Raw genomic sequence first — 20,028 nt, forward strand, 5'->3', positions numbered from 1 at the left:
GTAGGTAATTACTTATATCACGTAGATAGACGGCCCATCCCGCGCCGTTCGAGAGACTCATCATTAGACGTTGCATGTTAGAACAGCTTTAAGGTTGTTACCTATTTCGAAAATTGTTTCTCAGGTCAAAGGTTGGGAGAAGTGTGTCAGGATCGAAGCAAATGGAATTCTATAGTCTCTGCTTACCCCGGTGGGAAATAGGCGTGAGTTTATGTATGTATGTTTCTCAGGTAGAGTGACGTCATACACCTGAAGATGTACGCTCAGCACACCTCGGATAATGAGTGGCGGTAGAGTGCAGCGTTGTCATGGCGACGCGTGTCGCGGCGGCGGTCACCGACCCCGCCCGCCCTCGGTCGGCCGGGGCGGGCGCCGCGCGGCAGTGCCGGCACTCCCCGCCGCCGTGCAGCCGCGGCCGCGCTGCTCCGCCGATCCTGCTCTCTTCGGCAGCCGCTGCATGGCGCCTGGTGCACCCTCCCACGCGCCCCCGTGTCGCGCCCGGCCCGCCGCGCGACCCGACAAGGTAATAGATACATTATCACCTATCCACCTTGTTTACATGCGGACGACCTCGGCGGGTTTATTGTTGCTTAAACAGACAGGTAGAACCCCCCTACGGGACGGTGACGTCGCGGCGTGTTTACGCGTATAATGTATGACTCGCCCGCGCCTGCAACACCGACCACTCAGCGGCAAAAATACTTTCAATTGCGCACATTATTTACTGAAAATACTCAATTACTTACTGTAATAAATGTTCAATATCCATTCATCGTTAGGTATATGCGCACGAGCATTATTATGCCAATGTGTGGGCAGTTAATTTAGTTTAAAAGTCACTCTTGATGTTATTTATGAGGCAAGTAGGTAACTAAACGAAAACCTCTTATAATCATGTTGCTAATAAATATACATGTTTACTGGCAAACTACCTAAAGTGGAACTAATAATGGCAAGTGAGTGAACTCCGGCGCGCGGCGGCGGCGGGGCGGGGCGGGGTAGTGCGGGCACCGCGCCGCCGCTCAGGTGACAGCATCTGTTGCTGCCACCACCGCGATATTGTACGTCAGTGGTATAGTAGTGTGTGCTGTGTTGGTGAAATGTAAATATACGCTTCAAAACTTGTTACCAAGCGGCCACGCCACGTGGGACTGCTGCGTCACGAAACAACATTTATACTGTGATGTTAGTCATGACAGCTCACCTACCCGCTGATAGGTTCCCAAATTATTACTAAGTAGGTCAAACCGCGTACTACATACGAGTATACATACCGACAGAAATAAATAATTTAGGTAAACGCGATTGAATGATAACTAAATAAAAATAAATTAACATATTATAAATAAAACGCCGGTCAAATGCGATTCTGACCCGCGCACCGGGAGTTCCGTACCAATTGCCACCTGGTCATTATCAGACTCTGAATACCGACCACCAACAGCCACTTGGCCTGAGTATCATCAATACAAATCAAACAATCCAAACTCGGGGGTCTTGCGTCATTTAAATGTCGAGTTTCTATCCTATAATCACCTGGTCACAGCTCATGGCAAGCCTCTAGCGTAGGTACCTTCCTACAATTTATATCTACTAAAGCAACACCGGAAATAACTGTCTTGATAGACTTTCCGTAGGCATTTTCTAAAAGAAATCTCTTCATTATTTTACATGTACTAACCTCACTGACATCTTATAAACAAACACACCTACATATATTTAATTATTTATAATCAAAATAACACAAGCTTGACCAACTGATTTACTTCACTAATTAGGTAACCGAGACATGAGTAAACTGATAAGATTTGATAATAGAGCAATAATGTCCGCTACAATGTCAGTTCAACTTGATAACGTTTACTCTTTGTCTCAGAGAGGAGACACGAACGCATGATGCGCGTCGCACCGACGTCAGCGCTACGTGGTAGTACTTAGTTGCACGCAAGTGCTTGCGCTGTTGGAGGAAACTTAGGTAACAGTGTGATGGATCATGACTTAAGCTGTGTGCTTCTCATGCCTGGACAAATAGACGACAACAAAATGTAGAACAAGTGTAGATAAAACGCAAGCTTAATGTATGTATTCCCGCAGCTGACAGTGGCGGCTGTTCTCGGGTTATCGCTGCGATGCACGACGCAGTGTCACTACTAACGACTTGCACTGCGAACACACTACAGCACAGTTCTTTCAGCGCAGTTATTGAGATCGCGTATTTTAATGGATGCAGCGAAATGGGTAAGTCAAATGTGCGCAATAGCTTCTCCAGTACCTCCGGGGAGATCCCTCCCTAATCCATAGTGGGTCGTTGTTTTATTGATTTTTCAAGTGATTCATAAGATGGCCATTGGCCATGCTTGTAAAGGTTACTTACACGAATATATTGGTGAAGGCGAATTATGATGCGGACGTCGAATTTGATAAGTAAGTATAATATGGTAGGTCATTATTGTAATTTAGAATATCGCAAGATATCTAGATTCCTAGATAAAATTGGGACTAATGTAGGAATGAGTGTGATACAGGTGTCGCGGCCGCGGCCCGGGCAGCACAGGTCGCGCGGCCCGCTCTCAGCTGTTCATTATCGCGCGCGACACGCGGACGTGCGGCACACGTCGCTTATCTTCACTTCTTCATAATATATCTGCGAGCTGGTGCGGACGCGCGTTATAAATGTTATCTCAGGAGTACTTAAGTTTATTGGTAAATAATAATACGATCGACAGAAGCTAGAACCAAGGATTTTCTTCTCTTCGTCAAGGTAATCGTCGCCGAGTCAGTTTTTTTTTATAAAATTCAAGGGGTCATAGGTAATTATACAGCAGTAACAGGTTAATTGTCATATTTTTACTAGAGTACGTCCCTGTCTGTATTCTGAGTAGTTTGAATCTTATCTACACCAGAAATAGTTCATAATTAAAATCTGTAACATGATCGTACATTGCCAATATTTGTTATTAAAACATGTTTTGTTGTTTCTTTGTTTGTATCTGTATCTGTGACGTCCAAAAATAATGTTTCTTTTTCTTAAAATAATAAAAATATGACGTCATTTTTATGGTCGGATAGACGTCAAGAACAACTCACCTAGAATATACTATTAGAATGCTTCTGTATCATCTCGGGCACGTCGTAGGAGCAGGTTTCGATTATTAGAATAACATTTTCATATGTAGATATCATATAGACATGGATAAGATAACGCACGTAGACAGTATGTTATCAGCGCGGGCGAATATATCGCAGTGGTGACGTCACACCAGCCAGGTGATTAGCAGGTTGGTAAATATAATGAGCGACCGCGACACGCGCAGTAAACACGCCGGGAATACCGCACTGACATGATACAGGAAACCCTATTCGGTACAGAATACAGATTAAAACATATAGGTACTTTAGGTAAGTACTACAGTTAATTAATTAGTTTAACTATGTTGGCCGGGGATAACCCAGAAGGATGTACGGTTAATACCTCCCAGTTGATAATAAGGTTCACCCGCGGGTCGGGGGCGGGGGCACGTCCAGCGGCGGGTAGTGACGTCACCGCTGCTCATTGCCGTCTTTGCTGAATATTCATTAGCGGCACCATTTGTTCCACACGCACCACCTACCTAGTGTTTTACTCGTACGAACGACCTTATTATTAAGTAAATTGGGACAGTCGTGTATGTAGGGACAGATAAAGTGAGCTGTGCTGATCAACAGGTTTTCATGGATTGTACATACACCCATACAATACAATAAACCTACATTAGCAAGCAATGTGTCGTTAGGAGACGGTTATCAATAACACAACCCTCCCCTAACATCAAAACACGTGGAGTGCGACCCCGGCGCGACGACGGCGGTTGAACATTTACAAAAGACTTTGCTTTTCAGATCAAGACAATTCTAACCACTGTCACTTTGAAGTAAAAACATATTGGCAAACCAGCGCGCGCGATCGTCATAATAACTAGCAATTCATGTTAAAATTAAACAAGCAGATTCGCGTACCGAGGTGGGTTTCTTAGCCCAGACAATACTACAACCTGGCGACTATGTAGGTGGAAATAGAGAGCTTTCAGCCCTGATGCAATTTGACAGTACTTACTGACGGCAAGAGAACAATGGCAAGGAATTTAAATAAAATAAAATATTGCATGAAGTAGGCAAAACAAAAGCAGGAAAAGCGAGTAATTGCCAATGATGGAAAAGCAGTAAACATGCAATATAAGATAAATGTACAACAAGCGTGTATTGTATAAATAGAGACAGCCATAACACGAGCCACCACAGCCATAAACACGGCGGTGTAAGATGAATCCATTTATTTTTATTATATTTTCAACGAGTGGGTGCGTGCAGCCAGCTTCGATCGTCGGCGGGCGTCAACGTGCGATCAAACTGATTTTTACTCCTCCCGCGACTCTCGCGAGTGGTATGCGGGACTCGCCCGCTCCCGCCCGCCTGCGTTCCTTCCGTTGGGTCTGTTTCCGCACATGTCGCCAATATCTACTTCAAACTAGTTCAAACATCCATCACTCATTCACTCCTGAAAGGGTACCGCTATACAAAATATACGTGTTTTACGTGATATTTTTTTTTTATTACATTTGTTTGTTGCTATGCAAAATGGGATTCTCTTATAGAAAATGCAAGAAAGTTTCACGTTTAGCATAGCGTACTTTATAAGGTTTTTTTGATTTTAATGTTTGATGATTACAATGCTACCACCACTTTGTTGCGGTCAACAAATGAAATAACGTGAACGAAATAACGAGTGAATCAGTGGCTGGCATTGTCGTTACAACATGTTATCTACGACGCCAGCCGCGGGTGACATGATACAAACTTGGTGTTTGGGAGTCAACTGGATTTAGTCGGACAGATAACACGCGCGTCACAGGTATCAATGGCAGCAGTTCGCCAGAACCACGTCGCGGTTTTCCGTCTCCTAAATCATTATTATCCTCCTGATTGTACTTCGTGCGTGTATTAACTTACTTCCTTTAGGTAGTAACATATTTCCAGGAATTTACATAATTTTGCGTCCATTGTCAATTCATGCGAATATTATATCCTTCATTAGCGGTAATTTGTAGCCAAATGAGAATTAGGCCATTAAGTACTTACTTACCTAATCAGTGAATAGGTAGTTTGACTCATTTGTCGTTGAGTATCGCGACTAATCGCGAGCACCTGCTGCGCGGGCGCAGCTCAGGTAGTTACACGTGGTGTTTATTGACGGAGCGCGGCGGTGGAAGTATTTAAGAGCTCTGTTTTCTTTCTCTTCTCGCACCGACCGTTGTCTTGTACTATCTACTGACAGACGAGGCCAGTATTAGATATATATATGAACATCGTTGTGCCCGCATGTTTACACAAAACACTCATGAATTTGAGGAAACATTTATCAGCTGGGTTGAGTGAGAAAGTATTGTTGGTGATATAAACAGGTGAGTCAATTTGCATTCAGTACAAGTCTTGTAAATGTAACGAGTCAAGGTCCGTACCTACAGACAGTGGTCTCCTAGATGGCTACCGCGGACACCGCGGCCCTTGTATTGTAAGTAATTTACTCACTCGTCGATGATAATACTTGTCAATCTTTCAACAATATGTATCTGTCGTGACGTCACTCGTGCCACAACACAATATGTCCTCACTACGATTTGCTGTTCATCGGTCTCGTGTGGAACACCCCCCTCACGCTATCGAAGAGAAGAAAATATTTATAAAGGTTCTTATAATTTGCAGTGTCATTACATATTATGTTATCTATTACTGTTATAAGTGACTGGCGTTATCTTGGCATTGCCGCGCAGTGATTTTCTCACTCTGAGTAAATAATATTATTTGTTAGTAGTTTAGTTTATAGCGACCGGATGTCAAGATAATTACGTCGAATTACAAACTGCCTAGATATACAATACCTAAATGTAATAGACCTTCGGGACCGAATGCTACACATATTATACCAATATTATACATACTTACTGTGCCACAAAAGTCCGCAAACGTAAATGCGATATGTCAGTAGGTATTATACCTACATGATGCTCTGCGCGACCGAACTCATTGGTCAAAAAAAAATGTTGTATAAATTAAATTTCTGAGAATTAAATAAACAATAATCGCTGTCACAATGTGACAGCGAGAGCGGACAATACCAGACACTAGGATTGTTTGAAAATATTCACAACAACATAAAACAATTTACATAAGTACTTATGTAGCGTAAAGATTAGTGTAGAACATAGATGTGCGAGAACGCCTCTGGTGTCACGGATAAATTATGATCATCAGCTCCGTCAAGTGGAGGGCGCGGCTCAGTGCACGGGAGCGGGATAATATCCTTGGGGAGATGTAAACTTTGCCGTCCTTGGGGCGCTGGAGGCACGTGTTACTCCACGTTAGCGTCCTATCGCGGTCATGATGATGAACTGTGTACCGGCAGGTACAGCCTTAATACAACTTCATCCCTGTTGACTTCAATACCATACATACATATTGTAAGATAGGTGTGTAATTAATTATTTCTGTAAAGAAATATTATTCAATTATGTATTGCATTTAAATGGTTCTTTGTTTTGTTATATTGCTAATTTCAATCAGAAGTACTTGTTTATTATGTAGCGTGGTCCAGCACATGCGTTGGCAGCAGCGGTCGGCGGCTGCGTCCGGCAGTGACCGCGGGTTCTCCGCCGCGCGCCGATATGCTATATTTATATGACAATGGGATGCGCACTGCGTCTCTAATTATGTTTTCCTTCACTACAGCAAAATAATAAGCTCATTTTAATAATGACTATAATTACTTATAAATAGCTGTAGTGAACATTTCTAATCTAAATATAGAGTGCAGTATGTAACGAGAGAGCGTTTATATTGAGACTTGAAACTGAATCTCTACCCTAACCCTGGCTGGGCTCTGCTGGTTGAGTAGGTATTGTAGGCTATTGTATTTTGTTTTTTGCAATCTATTTAAGTATATATTTTCATCCTACATTTTGCTTTCTTTATATTTATCTACTTACACATATGCATAAAATCACGCCTATTTCCTGTTGGGGTAGGCAGAGACCACGGAATCCCACTTAGTACGATGCTGACATACCACTTTCGCTATTACCTATAGGTATTTACCCATAACATAAACAGCCCACTAACATACGTCCCACTCCCACTGCTGAGCACAGGCCTCCCGTCAATCAATCGGTATTTACCCATAATATTTTTTATAGCACTCATTGCGTAAGGAAACACACAACACGCAAAAAACCATTTGACCCGGACGGGACTTGAACCCGCAGCTCTTGTCAAGCCGTGACGAGGGTGTTAACCGTTACACCACCGGGTCCTCCTCCTGTCTTGTGAAATCCTATCGATCTATGTTTCGATTAAAATTTTCTCTTCATAATATTTTTGTTGTATATTTTGTAAATAGTTGCTATACAGACCACCGGTATAGTCACAGATGGAGGTGGCTGGCTGCGCGCTGCGGGGCGGACAGGACGGGGAAAACTCGTGCAGTAGCAACAGGCGCACCCGGCGGCGGCGCAGACAAACCACAAACAATTAACTCCCGATTAGCGATCCCCAATTAGTCTTTATAGGGAATTCCGACTTACATAATTGTATATAAAAGCTTCAATATAAATAGACACAGATGATTTTCCTCTTAAAATTTGCTATAAATTTGCGGTCGCATGACAAATGCATCAATTAATTCGATTACAGCCGCGCGCGCCAGACAGGGTGTAGCAAGCCGGCCCTCCCAGCGTTCGAGCAGAAGATGAGCAGTGGAGCCCGCGAGCAGCGACATGGCGCCCAACGCACTGGACTGCGAGCAGCTGGAGCGGCAGCAGCCGCTGGTGGCGGGCGTGCACGCGGGCCGGCGCGTGCGCCCGCCGCCCGCCGCCCCCGCCGCCGCCTGGAGCGAGCCCGCCGCGGAGACGCGCTTACTGCTGGCACCCGCCACGCCGCCCGTCGGCCTCGATGCGGGCCTCACGCTCGCCGTCCCGGCGCACCACGACAGATACACTAAGTGCACGCTCGCCGGCAAGTTCGGGAAACCCTTGGAAAAAACGAAAAACCAGAAGAGAAAAGAGAAGTTGGTGGCCGCGCTGAAGCCGCCCTATTTCATCCTGAGTATGATCGCCGTCATGGTGAGTTTTTAACTCGGACGTCCTCTATGATACGCTAAATCGAAAATAATTCTCGATCCGAGTACTTATTCTCGTGTTTAATTGCAGACGGGCGTCCATATGTGGGCGGGAGAGGAGACTCGCGCGCTGCTGGAGTGGTCGCCGGCGTCGTGGCGCCACGAGCCGTGGCGGCTGGTGACGTACGGCTGGGTACATGCGAGCGCGGCGCACGTGGCGCTCAACGCGCTGGTGGGGCTGGCGGTGGGCTGGCGGCTGGAGCGCGAGCAGGGCGGCTGGCGCGCCGCGGCGCTGTGGGCGGGCGGCGTGGCGGCGGGCGCGCTGGGCGCGGGCGCGCTGCAGCCGCGCGTGCGCGTGGTCGGGGCTTCCGCCGCCGTCTACGCGCTGCTCACCGCGCACCTACCCAACGTCTGCCTGCGGTCAGTTGCATCTACAAGCGTTCTAAGCTCTGTTTTCTATGTAGAATTTCGCCAGTTTCGCATTTCATTGAAGTTATCTAGCTATACGGTGTATTAATTTTGAAATATCGTACAGGTTCGGGCACATTCCGCTGTGGTGGTTCCGGCCGCTGAGCGTGGTGGTGCTGGCGGCGTCGGAGGCGAGCTGGGCGCTGCTGCGGGCGCCGGGCGCGGCCGCCGCGGCGCCGCGGGACCACGTCGCCTGGGCCGCACACATCTTCGGCGCCGCCGTCGGAGTCCCTCTTGCGTTTCTCGTATTTACTGGTAAGCGTTCAAACTCAATTGTCTCAAAAATTTTGTAAAATAGTGTAAGTAAATAAATTATTAATGCAATAATGTTGGTGTTGTGTGTAGGTGAGAACGCGCACACTCGCCACGTGCGCTGGCTGCGCGCCGGCTCGCTGGCCACCCTGGCGGCGGGCGGCGCCGCGGCCGCAGTGTACTACTCGCACTGCGCGCGCGCACCGCCTAGCTAGCTGCTGCCAGCTGCAGTTGCTCCATACAAGAACACAACCGAAGTGCAATTGGCAACACTCCGTCCGCTATTCGTGAATTTGAGTAGAGTAGCCTTCGATGGATTTTGGATGCTATACATATACAAGTTTTATAAATTAAGGGTAACCTAATATTATCTAAGTATTCGATAATTGTAAGTAAGTACCGAAGGGTGCATTTGGACACACAGTCTTCCTATTTCACGTTCAAATAATATTTACATATTCATAACACATTGTGTACCTGGAGGTTTACAACACGCCGTCTCGGCTGCAGCACGCAGCTGGTGCGCGGGTGAGACATCCGCCTTGTATAAGTTAGGTTACCGAACACACTAGGTGTACTTAATTACACTCACTGTACATACATTGTGATACTACTTATATATTCGCTTGTAAGTATTTAATATATAAGCTTTTATTGTTTAGTTGTTTCAAGACTGATTTCTGTGAAATCGCCTTTTGCTTGTTTTGCATCAAAACTTCTCATTCACGGTCATTTGTAATATTATAAGTAATTACACCATTATCATGTTATTACATTAACAATTGGACGCACAATGGATAAGACTGCCCTAGCTAGTCATTAGCCGTGGTTGCACTTGCATACTTACCTAAGAAGTAGTCGACTCGGTCAGTAACCTGACCAACATAAGCGCCATAATAAAACGTTTGTGTAATAACAACGTACATAAAATATAAACGGTGTCTGTCATATTATGTGAAAGCCCGAACGTTATGTTCTAGTAAATATGTAGGTATTTCATTCGATACCTGTGTATGGGTTAGACATAGACACCTCGTGCGCTGTACACTAACTACACATTTACCGCTTTACTAATGAAAAATAAACTCGCGAACGTGTGTAGAAGTATTTAGCAGCCAAGCAAAGTTCAATCATTTGAATGATTTGATAATCGGATTCAATTTTGCTTGTCTGTCATATACTTAACACACGTTCACCGCTTGTTTATATTGATTGGTGAAGCGGTTATTTTAATACATATCATGTATCATGTGATGCCAGATGTGGAAGTGCATCCAGGTATTCCTGTCGATGTGTGCCGTGGTGCCGTGGTGCCGTGTGGCTTGTGTACTCTGTCAGTCGTTGTTGTCAATAAAATTGTTTACATTTTTACATTATTATCTTTTATTAATAATGATATTATCATTTTCTTTGCCGTTCTATTTTGGGCCTAGTAACTAAGTAAACTAAATGATTGTGAGCTGAATATAAGGGCGGCCTCTTCTTGGGGCTTCGGCCACCTCACTCGGCGACACGGGTGTGTGCTTGATATCTGTACCTATCAGATAGAAATAACGGACCAGGTAGTAACGATTATCATCATTGCGTATAATTAGTCCATCAAGTCCAATAGGTGACTGGACATCATTTATATTTCTGGGAAACACCAAGGAAAATTCCAATTTATTGTTTTCGTCCCTCTGAAACTCTGAAGGAAACGTATTATATTTTGATTTTAATTATTTATATTCAATATTATTTATTTGACATTTTCATACGACACAAAACATCATGTATTAGGTAAACATATAACTTTGTGAGTTGAGTGATATCGAGGCAGGATGGGGCGACGCGCGCGCCTGCGCCCGGCGTCCCCTCAGCTTACTGCAGGGTGCGCTCTGGGATTGCTACCAACTCTAGGGCAAGGGGCCCTATGAACGGCCGTAACAAATGCGCCTGCATAAAAAATGTTTCGTATCTATGGAAAATCTACGTATGAGATCATTGCCGACGGCTGCTGTTGCAGTAGGTATGTTTATTGCTAAATAAATACGTATATTATTTTCCTATTATCTAAGTGCATACATCGATCATTCACACAATACACATCATTCGCTCACAATAAATGCAATTTGTGTTGGAAGTAGTGTTGCCCGATAATCGGCTGTATATCGACCAATAATCGATTATTTAGGGGGTCCATAATCGATTAATCAATAATCAATTATTCGGCAACACTAGTTGGTAGCGGTACGAAGCTGTGGACGTCAGCAGTGCAGCGGCATGCACTGTACGCCCAGCTCGGTGCACCGGCACTCCTGGCACGGCGTGGACAGCTCCGCGATGATGCGGCCCACGCGGTACATGCGCCCGTAGATGTTGCAGCCCGCCAGCTTGAGCAGCCCGCCGCCGCCGCCGCCGCCGCTGGTGACGGTGGACACCGGGCGCGCCGGCTCGGCGGCCGCGGCCGGCGCGTACTCCGGCGGCTCCCTACTGGTGGTGACGGCGGCGGCGCGGGGGGTAGTCGTGGGCTTGCGCGTGCTGGGCCGGGCGGGGAGCCTCCGAGGTGGCGAGCTGGCTGGCCGCGACGTCGTGCGCTTGATGGCCGTCGCCTCGCCCAGCACCAAATGGTCGATCCTGTTGACCATGTTCTGCGGAAGTAGCTTCTTCGATGGCAGGTACGGATGAGGCTGTATGGGGATGAACGGTACCAATGTAGGCGTAGGCGGCGGCTTGAAACTGCTCGGCGGGGGTGAGGTGGGAGTCGGGGTGACGGTGGTAGAAGTGGTGGCCGGCTGCTTGGCTGCTATCGTAGCCGGTCTCTTCTTGCTGGCCGATACCGGGGTCGTGTCGTAACTGTCACTCAGGAGCAGTTTCAACACGCTGCCGAATGAGAATCCTTCATCGTCGTCCTCGTCCTCATACTCCTGCGACTGGCCGCTGGTGTCGTTGGCCTCCTTGTGGTCGGGGGTCGGGGTCGAAGTAGTCACCGTGGAGACCGTGCTCGACATCACCGTGGGGGTCGGTGTGGTCGATGTTTCATTCGTCGGTACTTGTTTGACTGTTTCTCCACTCGGTGTTGTGAAAGCATTGCCTTCGGTGGTCGGAATGGATGCAGTGATGTCGTCTAACTTGTTCATGTCTGTATGTTTGTGTCCGTGAGCGTCTTCGTCGCTAACCGCGGGCACACTGCGATCCGGCGGCGGGTCGAACGGAATCAAGTCCGATTCAATTTCAATCGGGATTTTTGTTACATTCAACGTGATCTCCGTCCTGCGTGTCGACAGTATGGGCGCCGATGTCGTTGCATTGTCTGGAAATTTAAACGACGGCGAAAATTAATTAGAATTTGAATAAAGATGTTAATACAGCACTTTAGGAAGTTGCACGTAATAGTATACCGTAATCGCAGACGATCTCCCCGCAGCAGAGGTCGTGGTCCGTCCGCGTGGCAGCGCGGCGGCGGCAGAGCGGCGGCGGCGCGGCACAGCGGCGCGGCGCGCACGCCAGCCGGCCCCACGCGCATGCGCACACCGAGCAGCCGCGCCACACCGACCCGCCCGCCGGGATGCGCTGCCCGTCACTCGACACGCACTCGCCTGCAGGCACACAGATACACATCACAACCAAAATAATCCAGGGCACTAACCTGACCAAACAAAGAACGTCGGAAATCGCACTCAGACGTCCAGGTGGCGATCCGAACTCTCTAACAATTTAGAGGTTCCTCCACTTTGTTGTTGCCTTCTCAAAGACGAAAGTAATAAAATAAGCAATGATGTACCTACCTATTGCAAAATATGTAACGATTCAAAAAACTTAATATAATTATATTCTTCCTACGTCCAGTTTGCTGTGCGTGCGTACTTTTGGTGTTGATGGGGTTGATCTGCATGGAGGTGGTGAGGTGCGGTGCGGGCGGCGGCGTGCTGGGGTATACGGCGTAGTACTCGGCGATGATGCCTGGTCCTTTCGGGATGAAGCCGCCTGAAAGCACGTGAAATATTTATAACATAAATCCTTGCTTGTCTTCGTTTAAAATTGATGAGTAGAGATTACAGTACAGAATATACCTTCTGTCTCAACGGGAGGTGAGAATAAATTAAGTGCAGGTGTTGTTATCGTGTCCCCCCGCGTGGTGGTGGTGGTGGCGGGCTTGGTGGCGGGCTGGCTGGTGGCGGCGGCGGGCGGCGGCGGCGCGGGGGCCCCGGGCAGCGAGCTGACGTCAGCCGGCGCCATGAACACCGGGTACTGCGTGGGGCCGAGCACGTCCTCGCGCCGCGTCGCGAGCACCGTCGCCTCGCGGCCCGCGCCCGCGCCCGCCGCCGCGCCCGGGTAGTACACCGGGAACTTGTCTTCCCTCTCCAGCGCAGGGTACGACAGGCTGTCGTCTTTGGATGATACATCTTCATCGACCACCGCGTCTGCCGCTACGAACGGAATAATTCTGGAAAATATAGTTTTATTCATAGTAGATATAAAATAATGACAAGAAGAATACAAGTAAGTATGTATATTTGTTTCGTAATCTACCGATGCACTTACTTGAGATTAGGCAACGAAGGGGGCAATGTCGGTTCCGTGTAATCGTAGTCATAATCTTCTTTGGTCTTTTTGGAAATATTGAGGGGGTGCTCGGGGTCAGGCGGCGTGTCAGGCGAGGGCGGGGGCCGGGGCGGGGCGGCGGCGAGCGGGCGCGAGGTGTTGGCGCGCAGCGAGCTGGTCACGTTGACGGTGAAGGAGCCGTCGTCGTCGAAGCCGGCTCCCACGCCGCGGTCCGTGATGATGTCCGACGGGCTCGCCGTCTGCGCCTCCACGCCGCCGTCGCCCGATCCGTACGGGGTCCGAGGGTTAGCTTCCGCCTGTATTCTGTCAGTATCGTTCACGGTCGTGAGCATAGGTGTCGACGTCAGCTCGGCGGTGCAATTGATAGTGCCGTTAATTATTATCTTTACCGAACCCTCAGGTTGCTCCGTCGCCGTCTGCTCGGGATATAGCGCGGTGGTCGACCCCTCTGTCGATGTCGACTTACTGTCTGTTGCTGCAGTACTCTCTGTTGTCGTCGTGGGTTCCGTAGTTACCGTAGCCACTGTAGTCGCAGATGGTGTAGTTTTGGTGGAATTTTGACTAGGTTTGTGGGTGATGGCAGGCGGCGGTGGATCATTCGTCTTCCTCTTCACTTTGGTGGTGGGCGCGGGGGCGGCGGACGCGGTCTGTGTGGTGAGCGCGCTCGCCGCGACGGTGTGAGTAGTGGTAGCGGGCTTAGTGGATGCGGACGTGCGGAACGAACGCTCGTCAAACCTCGTCGAGACCAGGGCATTGTCTAGTATAGCCGGTATTAAAGACGCCATTGGATCTGAATGGTGTGAATGCGGGCAGTGGTACTGGTGCGGGCAGCAGTGGCCGGGCCGCAGCAGCGGCGCGCAGCCGTGCAGCGGCGGCGCGCACGCCGGCGCCTGGCAGCGCACGCGCCCGCGCAGGCAGAAGCACGACGAGCACTCGTCGCCGCGCGGTGCAGACACGCGCTCGCCCTCCGGGACCCATTTGCCGTTTACTTCGCAATCTGGAATTCGAAAATGTTATCGAATTACACACCACTAGGAAATGATAATTATTTTTTATAAATTATAAAATACTTTAGTTATTTTCTTACCATGTTGTCCGTGAGCGGCGAGCGGTGTGGCGGTGGTGAGGTTCCTGACGTCGGAATCGCAATAGTAGCGGTCGGGGCAGCAAGCGCCGGGCGCGGGGCGCGCGCGGCAGGCGCGGGGCGGCGGCAGGCAGCGCGGGCGCACGCAGCGCCGCGCGCCGCGCAGGCAGTAGCAGCGCTCGCACGCCGCGCGGCCCGCCAGCGCCGAGCCCGCCGCGAACACGCCGCCCTCCTCCGCGCAAGCTGGAAACACTCCAGCGCATCAGCCCTCAGCCGCCGTCCGCCGCGCGTGCGCACACGCATATACATATACACACTCGCGAGCTTACCGTGCGCGGACGCGGCGGGTGTCGTCACGTCCCACGTTGTCTCCTCCAGCCGGGCCGACGCCTCTAGCTCGAGCGACTGCACTCCGTCTGGAAAAATGAACGCGATCGTATAAAAATCGATGCCACGTACGTAGATACGGGTCGAGTGTTAAACATAAGGAGCGCGCGGTACCTGGGCAGTGCAGCTCGGGGCAGCAGGCGCCGCGGCGGTGCAGCAGCGCGCAGCGCGGCGCGGGCGCGGGCGCGGGCGCGCAGGCGGCGCGCGCGCAGGCCAGCACGCCGCGCGCACACACGCAGCGCAGGCACGCGTCGCGCACGCGCACGGCGCCGCCCTCCGCGAACCACCGCCCCGAGTACATGCAGCCGCGCACCTCCGCGTCTACGACGACACCACATGTTATACGTTATTATATTCATCTTTACGAATACTCTAGTTACTTACGATATTGACTGCATCGACTTATATCTCCACGAACCTGTACTCTGGATGCTGCGCCTGTGGAGCGACGTTCTGATGGCTGGCTGATTGAATGGGGATTTTTCTACAAAACAAATGTCGTACGTCATTAACAGATTATGTTTTATACCGTTAAATGTTTAGACGTCTGTCCCCGATATTGCTTCGGATAAACAAAATAATCTTCATGAAACGTCTAAGTTTCTTAGTTTATACCTTCACCGACGCCTCACTCGATAAACAAAATATAGGTACGCACCTTTATCGACATTTACAAACCCGAGTCTCTTAAACAACTCCCGAGGTTTGTCATCACGTTAAGTATATGAGTATCATTTCCTTCTAATATAAACTTCAGAACATATGTAATTTTAAGTGAATAGGTTTCTTTATCTTCGTTTCAAGCGACGAAATAACGAATCAAATTACTAATTGATACCTAAAAGTAGTACAGAAAGAAATGTGGCTACGAGTCTTCACGTGTGTTAAAGTAAAGTAAAATCTTTATTTCCTCTACAAATTATAAACACATGGATACATAATTACATACAAAAATACAATATTTGTAGAGGCTGGAGCCTAAACTAGAATACCCTGTGTTTTAGGACTCCAGGCCTCCACCCCCCAAAAAGTCATGGTCAAGAAAAAATAACAAAATATAAAAAAATAAAGTTTTATTTTTTAAATTGTTAGACTAAATCATAAACTAAATAACTAAATCATATGTTGCGTTCCTGGTTTTCCGTTTTACACATCCTTTGATAAGTTGTAGGTAGTATTGCAGTGTCAAGCTAACACGTGTTTAGATTCCATAATTGAGTGGGTTCCGCAGCAGGGAGCGTGCCGGCGGCGGCGGGCCATGTCCAGAGTAACTGTACCGCGGACAATGGTTCCCGTGCGACCGGCGCGGGCGCGGCGGCGGCCACTGTGGGAACCGCGCATTGTTCCACCCGCCTGCCGGAGCGGACACTTCCCGGCAATTACTTCTAATAACCGTATACTTACTTACAAAGCTACAATTTCTATTTGCTACATTTTTGATTAGTAACCACGACTTTAATTACATTTTCGATCTAAACTCCCCCGCTCCACAGCTGATTTTCGCACTATTCAAATTATTCGAGCACATTCTATGTAAATTAACGTTCGCAAAGGGTCCATACTCCATAATCTTTGGATTTCTAAAGCAGTTTCGTTTCATTGAGCGCTCTGCACCGCGCACGACGCAGCTGCTCGAGACCAGTGCGACGTGCGCGTCTCATTCACAGCGCGGGAGGTGGCCGCGCGCCGCATTACCATACATTATCGCCGACACCTCGCGACAAATACCATATTCCTATGCATACTTTATGACATCATAAAGTTTGCTTACCGTCGTGACCCGCGGTGCCGGTCAGCGCGGCGGTCGTGGGTGTCGGCGGCCACGGTCGCTGCTTGCCGACCGAATAACGGTGCGCCACAAATTACGTGCCTCTTGAGAACAAAACATTGCCGATGTACTGCACATAACTACCTGCGGCGATGTTGTTTCATCCTAACACCATATAATATGTTACAAGCTAGGAATACTAAACCGTATAGACATTGTTTACTAAACCATAGCTTGAAACGAGAGCTGCGAAACTGATAACTGAACGAGTAGTCACTCTATGGGCAAACGAAAGCAAGTACTTACCAGCAAAACGAATGTATATGTTAAATGGCCAGTAAGGTAGTGAGTGAGTAATGGTTAGTCATTAGAACAACAATGGCAGGTCGCCGTTAAGTTTCGCGAGCGTTGTGAATGGCGGCGGCGGCGCGACTCTGGCGGCGGTGTCTAGGTAGCAGGGCGTGCACTAACAGCCGAGTCTTGTGGCGCTAATATTGACGACACTGTGAGCAGTAGTACATTATACACTAATTCGTTGAATAAGGATATATTTTTGCAATAAAGTCGCCTGGACGCTAAATGAACATACCAGGGTTGAAGCCTCAACTAAGTTCTTTGAAATTATCGCAAATACAGAGACATTTAATATGTGTTTGCGTACGGAGCACAAAGGGCCTCTAAATATCTTATAAAAACAGCCTAGAAGAGACTTACTTGTGTATTAGAACCGCCGCAGTAGAATTATGTATTAAGTAAGTACATTTCGAGATGAGGTGCAGCTAAGTGGGATGTGTATAGGGTTTATAGAAAGGTCTTGGACAATTATAGTATTCCGGTTGACAATATCGTCACAAATAAGAGTGAACAAGTAATGGAATATTTATGCAAATATAGGTGTCTTCTCTAGTAATAGAGAACCTCTAGTAGAATAAACAAAGTCGCGCTCGTTGAACTCTTCGCAAGTGATGTAACTGTAACGAATATTCATGTTTGCATTCGCAGTCGTGAATTTTTGCATATTTCTGGATATTCGCATTCATAAAAATCGCGTGAATATTTTGCGAATATGAACCAAATACGTAATATGTTGGAAGTAGTTTAAGGTTTTAGCCTTTAAATCTTACCTATTTTAGGTAAAAAAAAATCACCATTGTATGCTAGGATCTTGTAGTTATATTATTAGGTACGCAGACATTGGAATATCCTAGATCGAAAGGAATGTACAGATATTTAGGTCGAAGTTAGTATAGTGAAAAACAAACTTTTCTCTTTCGATTATTTTTAAATTAATTTATTATTTTTCAAGTAAATTAAATAGAAAAGCAGACCTGGCACCTGGAGACAGAAGACAAGATCGATATGATGTATTGAAGATTTGACGTGATTCGCGATACTCACAACATTGCAGGAATTTATAACACGTGATGCACCGGACGTAAACAGAATCTTTCCAAACAGAGACCTTCCTATCCTTCTTCTTATATATCCTAGTAGGAATCAAAACCTATGGATTGCTAATCAGATTTGATTTCACTAAAATCAACTAATATAATCTCAGAATCTATCATAATACATATAACACAGCAAACACAAATTAAACTATATACTACACTACACTATATTACTACACTACTATATTAATTTTAATGTTATAAGTAAGTGGCAAACACTCGGTATTCGCTTGGGTTTTACTTTTTGTCCGGCCAAGCAGTTAATGCCGCCTGCGGCAAATCTACAATAAGTCACGTCAAAAAAAGCTTGGGTTTTACCCAAATTCTACAACTACTACATTTGACTACTTAACCGCGCGTTGAACTCTTTTCCTTAGGAAGTTCGATATTGCAATATATTAAAATGATTAGTTTATTGTGGTTGGTATCATGAGGACAGGTACATGTTATTACAAATACTTTAATATAATATCTCTACATGTAGTACATGTAGAGTTGTAATAATAATCACCGGAATAATAATAATATTAAGAATCTTTATTTCGCACCACAACTCAACATAAGGAAATATGAAATGTGACAATATAAGTAGATGACAATGGCAAATATAAATGGAAACGGAATATAAGAGAATAGAATGATGAGAGATGAGAATAAAAGTAAAACGATATATAGGTACCTATAAATGTGCGAAGCTCGTTATATTGATAATATGACCAGAACCTATAATGTTAATAAGGCCTCTTTGACCATGTAAAGTGTATGTATAGTTAGTTAATAAAGGAATCCGATTGTTATATATGTTACTATTATAAACTATATGCGAAAGGTAAATAATAATTATAATCATGCTTCTTACTGGAAAATCAGATTACTTAAAATGTTCTCGAATAAACTGGAGTTCAACCATCACACGATAATAAAATTTGCGGCGAACGCAACAAAAACAAAAGTGCAACCTGAACGGCGCGGGGCAGGCGACCGGCAGCGGTGGCAGCCGGCGCCGGGGCTCATCCTTCAAACCCGGTAACTGAACCAACCGTAAACGCAATAAAGAGTAGGAGGCGGCGGTGACGCGGCTGGCGATTATCCTCCGCATATATCACGAGTCGACGACCCGAGGATTTTGCATGCGCGACAGAGGACCTGCGCTGGCGCACGTGAGCGCCGCGAGCGCGAGCGCGAACAGCGCGGCGGCGGCGGGCATGCTGCGGCGTGTGGCGGCGCGTGGCGGTGAGTGGCGGTGGGATCGGGCGCGGGCGGACTCGACCGGGGCGCAGCGGCCGGACTGCCGGCGGGCTGACTGCGCCCGCGCCGGCCGGCACACCGCCCGCCCCGCGACGAAGCCTTCGAAGCCTCCTCTGCGTCATACAATACAAGTCATTAAAGCTGCGAGCCCTTTACTTCAAACCGCAAAAATGAATTTTATATCTGGAACTTGAAGCTCTCGCAACATGACGTGCTCCCCTGGCGTACCACGAATTAATATGTTGAATACATTAGAGTAAATATTTTTTGTAGTATGTACTGGGAATTACGGTTAAAAGATAGGTGTAGCTTTTTTTTACTTATTTATTAGTGAAACAAAGATTTAGTAAATTTATGGCACCTAAAATTATGTCGCATTACGTCAAGCCGTGATCGTCGCTAGAATGTCTACAATAATGATGTACGGCGCTGGGGAATAACATAATTTAGTATTGTAATTTTTGCACGGTTTTACTCTAAATAACGAAAAACGTGCTTGTAGATATGACAGAGTCGAGTCGCACCTGTCCCCGGAGCTGAACCTGCGTCCTTTACCGGACCCGGCCTGAACCAAAGCTGGAGCCTCCAACGGGCTTCGACTTTGAAGCATTATCACTTAACAAAAACTATGATATCTCACCCACATACCAACTTCGTAACAAAAAAGAAGCGAGATCTA

The 20,028-nt window shown here is 47.3% G+C and overlaps 2 protein-coding genes and 1 long non-coding RNA gene across 9 annotated transcripts; 1 reads left to right on the forward strand and 2 right to left on the reverse strand.

The window, feature by feature from the left end:
• The first annotated feature begins 431 nt into the window (after window positions 1–431).
• Window positions 432–10,237, forward strand: LOC126367639 (protein rhomboid-like). Of its 7 annotated transcripts, none has more exons than XM_050011261.1 (6): window positions 1,960–1,975; window positions 2,095–2,238; window positions 7,723–8,150; window positions 8,238–8,566; window positions 8,682–8,869; window positions 8,960–10,237. In XM_050011261.1, exons 3-6 carry the CDS (start codon window positions 7,806–7,808, stop codon window positions 9,079–9,081), a joined length of 984 nt encoding a protein of 327 aa, XP_049867218.1. In that variant the 5' UTR covers window positions 1,960–1,975; window positions 2,095–2,238; window positions 7,723–7,805; the 3' UTR covers window positions 9,082–10,237. The 7 variants fall into 7 exon arrangements, with proteins under 7 accessions (XP_049867221.1, XP_049867222.1, XP_049867218.1 ...); XM_050011258.1 differs by lacking the exons at window positions 1,960–1,975; window positions 2,095–2,238 and adding exons at window positions 2,249–2,424; window positions 2,526–2,761; XM_050011264.1 differs by lacking the exons at window positions 1,960–1,975; window positions 2,095–2,238 and adding an exon at window positions 432–523.
• A 47-nt stretch (window positions 10,238–10,284) lies between these two features.
• Window positions 10,285–14,980, reverse strand: LOC126367616 (mucin-2-like). The gene is made up of 8 exons (XM_050011231.1): window positions 14,963–14,980; window positions 14,825–14,900; window positions 14,499–14,738; window positions 13,391–14,408; window positions 12,919–13,292; window positions 12,713–12,832; window positions 12,247–12,444; window positions 10,285–12,158 (listed from the first exon to the last, which is right to left on the reverse strand). The coding sequence occupies exons 1-8, from the start codon at window positions 14,978–14,980 to the stop codon at window positions 11,113–11,115; spliced, it is 3,090 nt and encodes a 1,029-aa protein (XP_049867188.1). The 3' UTR covers window positions 10,285–11,112.
• A 178-nt stretch (window positions 14,981–15,158) lies between these two features.
• LOC126367641 (uncharacterized) lies at window positions 15,159–19,355 on the reverse strand. The gene is made up of 3 exons (XR_007566505.1): window positions 19,248–19,355; window positions 15,301–15,366; window positions 15,159–15,203 (listed from the first exon to the last, which is right to left on the reverse strand). It is a non-coding gene; the product is annotated as an uncharacterized LOC126367641 (long non-coding RNA).
• Between the last annotated feature and the right edge of the window lie 673 nt (window positions 19,356–20,028).

Source organism: Pectinophora gossypiella, chromosome 6 (genome assembly GCF_024362695.1).
Source record: "Pectinophora gossypiella chromosome 6, ilPecGoss1.1, whole genome shotgun sequence".
NCBI lineage: Eukaryota > Metazoa > Arthropoda > Insecta > Lepidoptera > Gelechiidae > Pectinophora > Pectinophora gossypiella.

Excerpts from the sequence above, each read along its gene's own strand:
- LOC126367639 (XM_050011264.1), top strand. The coding sequence starts at position 7,806 with ATGGCGCCCAACGCACTGGACTGCGAGCAGCTGGAGCGGCAGCAGCCG. Across the intron at positions 8,567-8,681 it reads CTACCCAACGTCTGCCTGCG|GTTCGGGCACATTCCGCTGT; the intron begins GTCAGTTGCATC and ends AATATCGTACAG. Across the intron at positions 8,870-8,959 it reads TGCGTTTCTCGTATTTACTG|GTGAGAACGCGCACACTCGC; the intron begins GTAAGCGTTCAA and ends TGTTGTGTGTAG.
- LOC126367616 (XM_050011231.1), bottom strand. Across the intron at positions 14,739-14,824 it reads ACCCGCCGCGTCCGCGCACG|CTTGCGCGGAGGAGGGCGGC; the intron begins GTAAGCTCGCGA and ends GAGTGTTTCCAG. Across the intron at positions 12,833-12,918 it reads ACCTCCCGTTGAGACAGAAG|GCGGCTTCATCCCGAAAGGA; the intron begins GTATATTCTGTA and ends ACGTGCTTTCAG.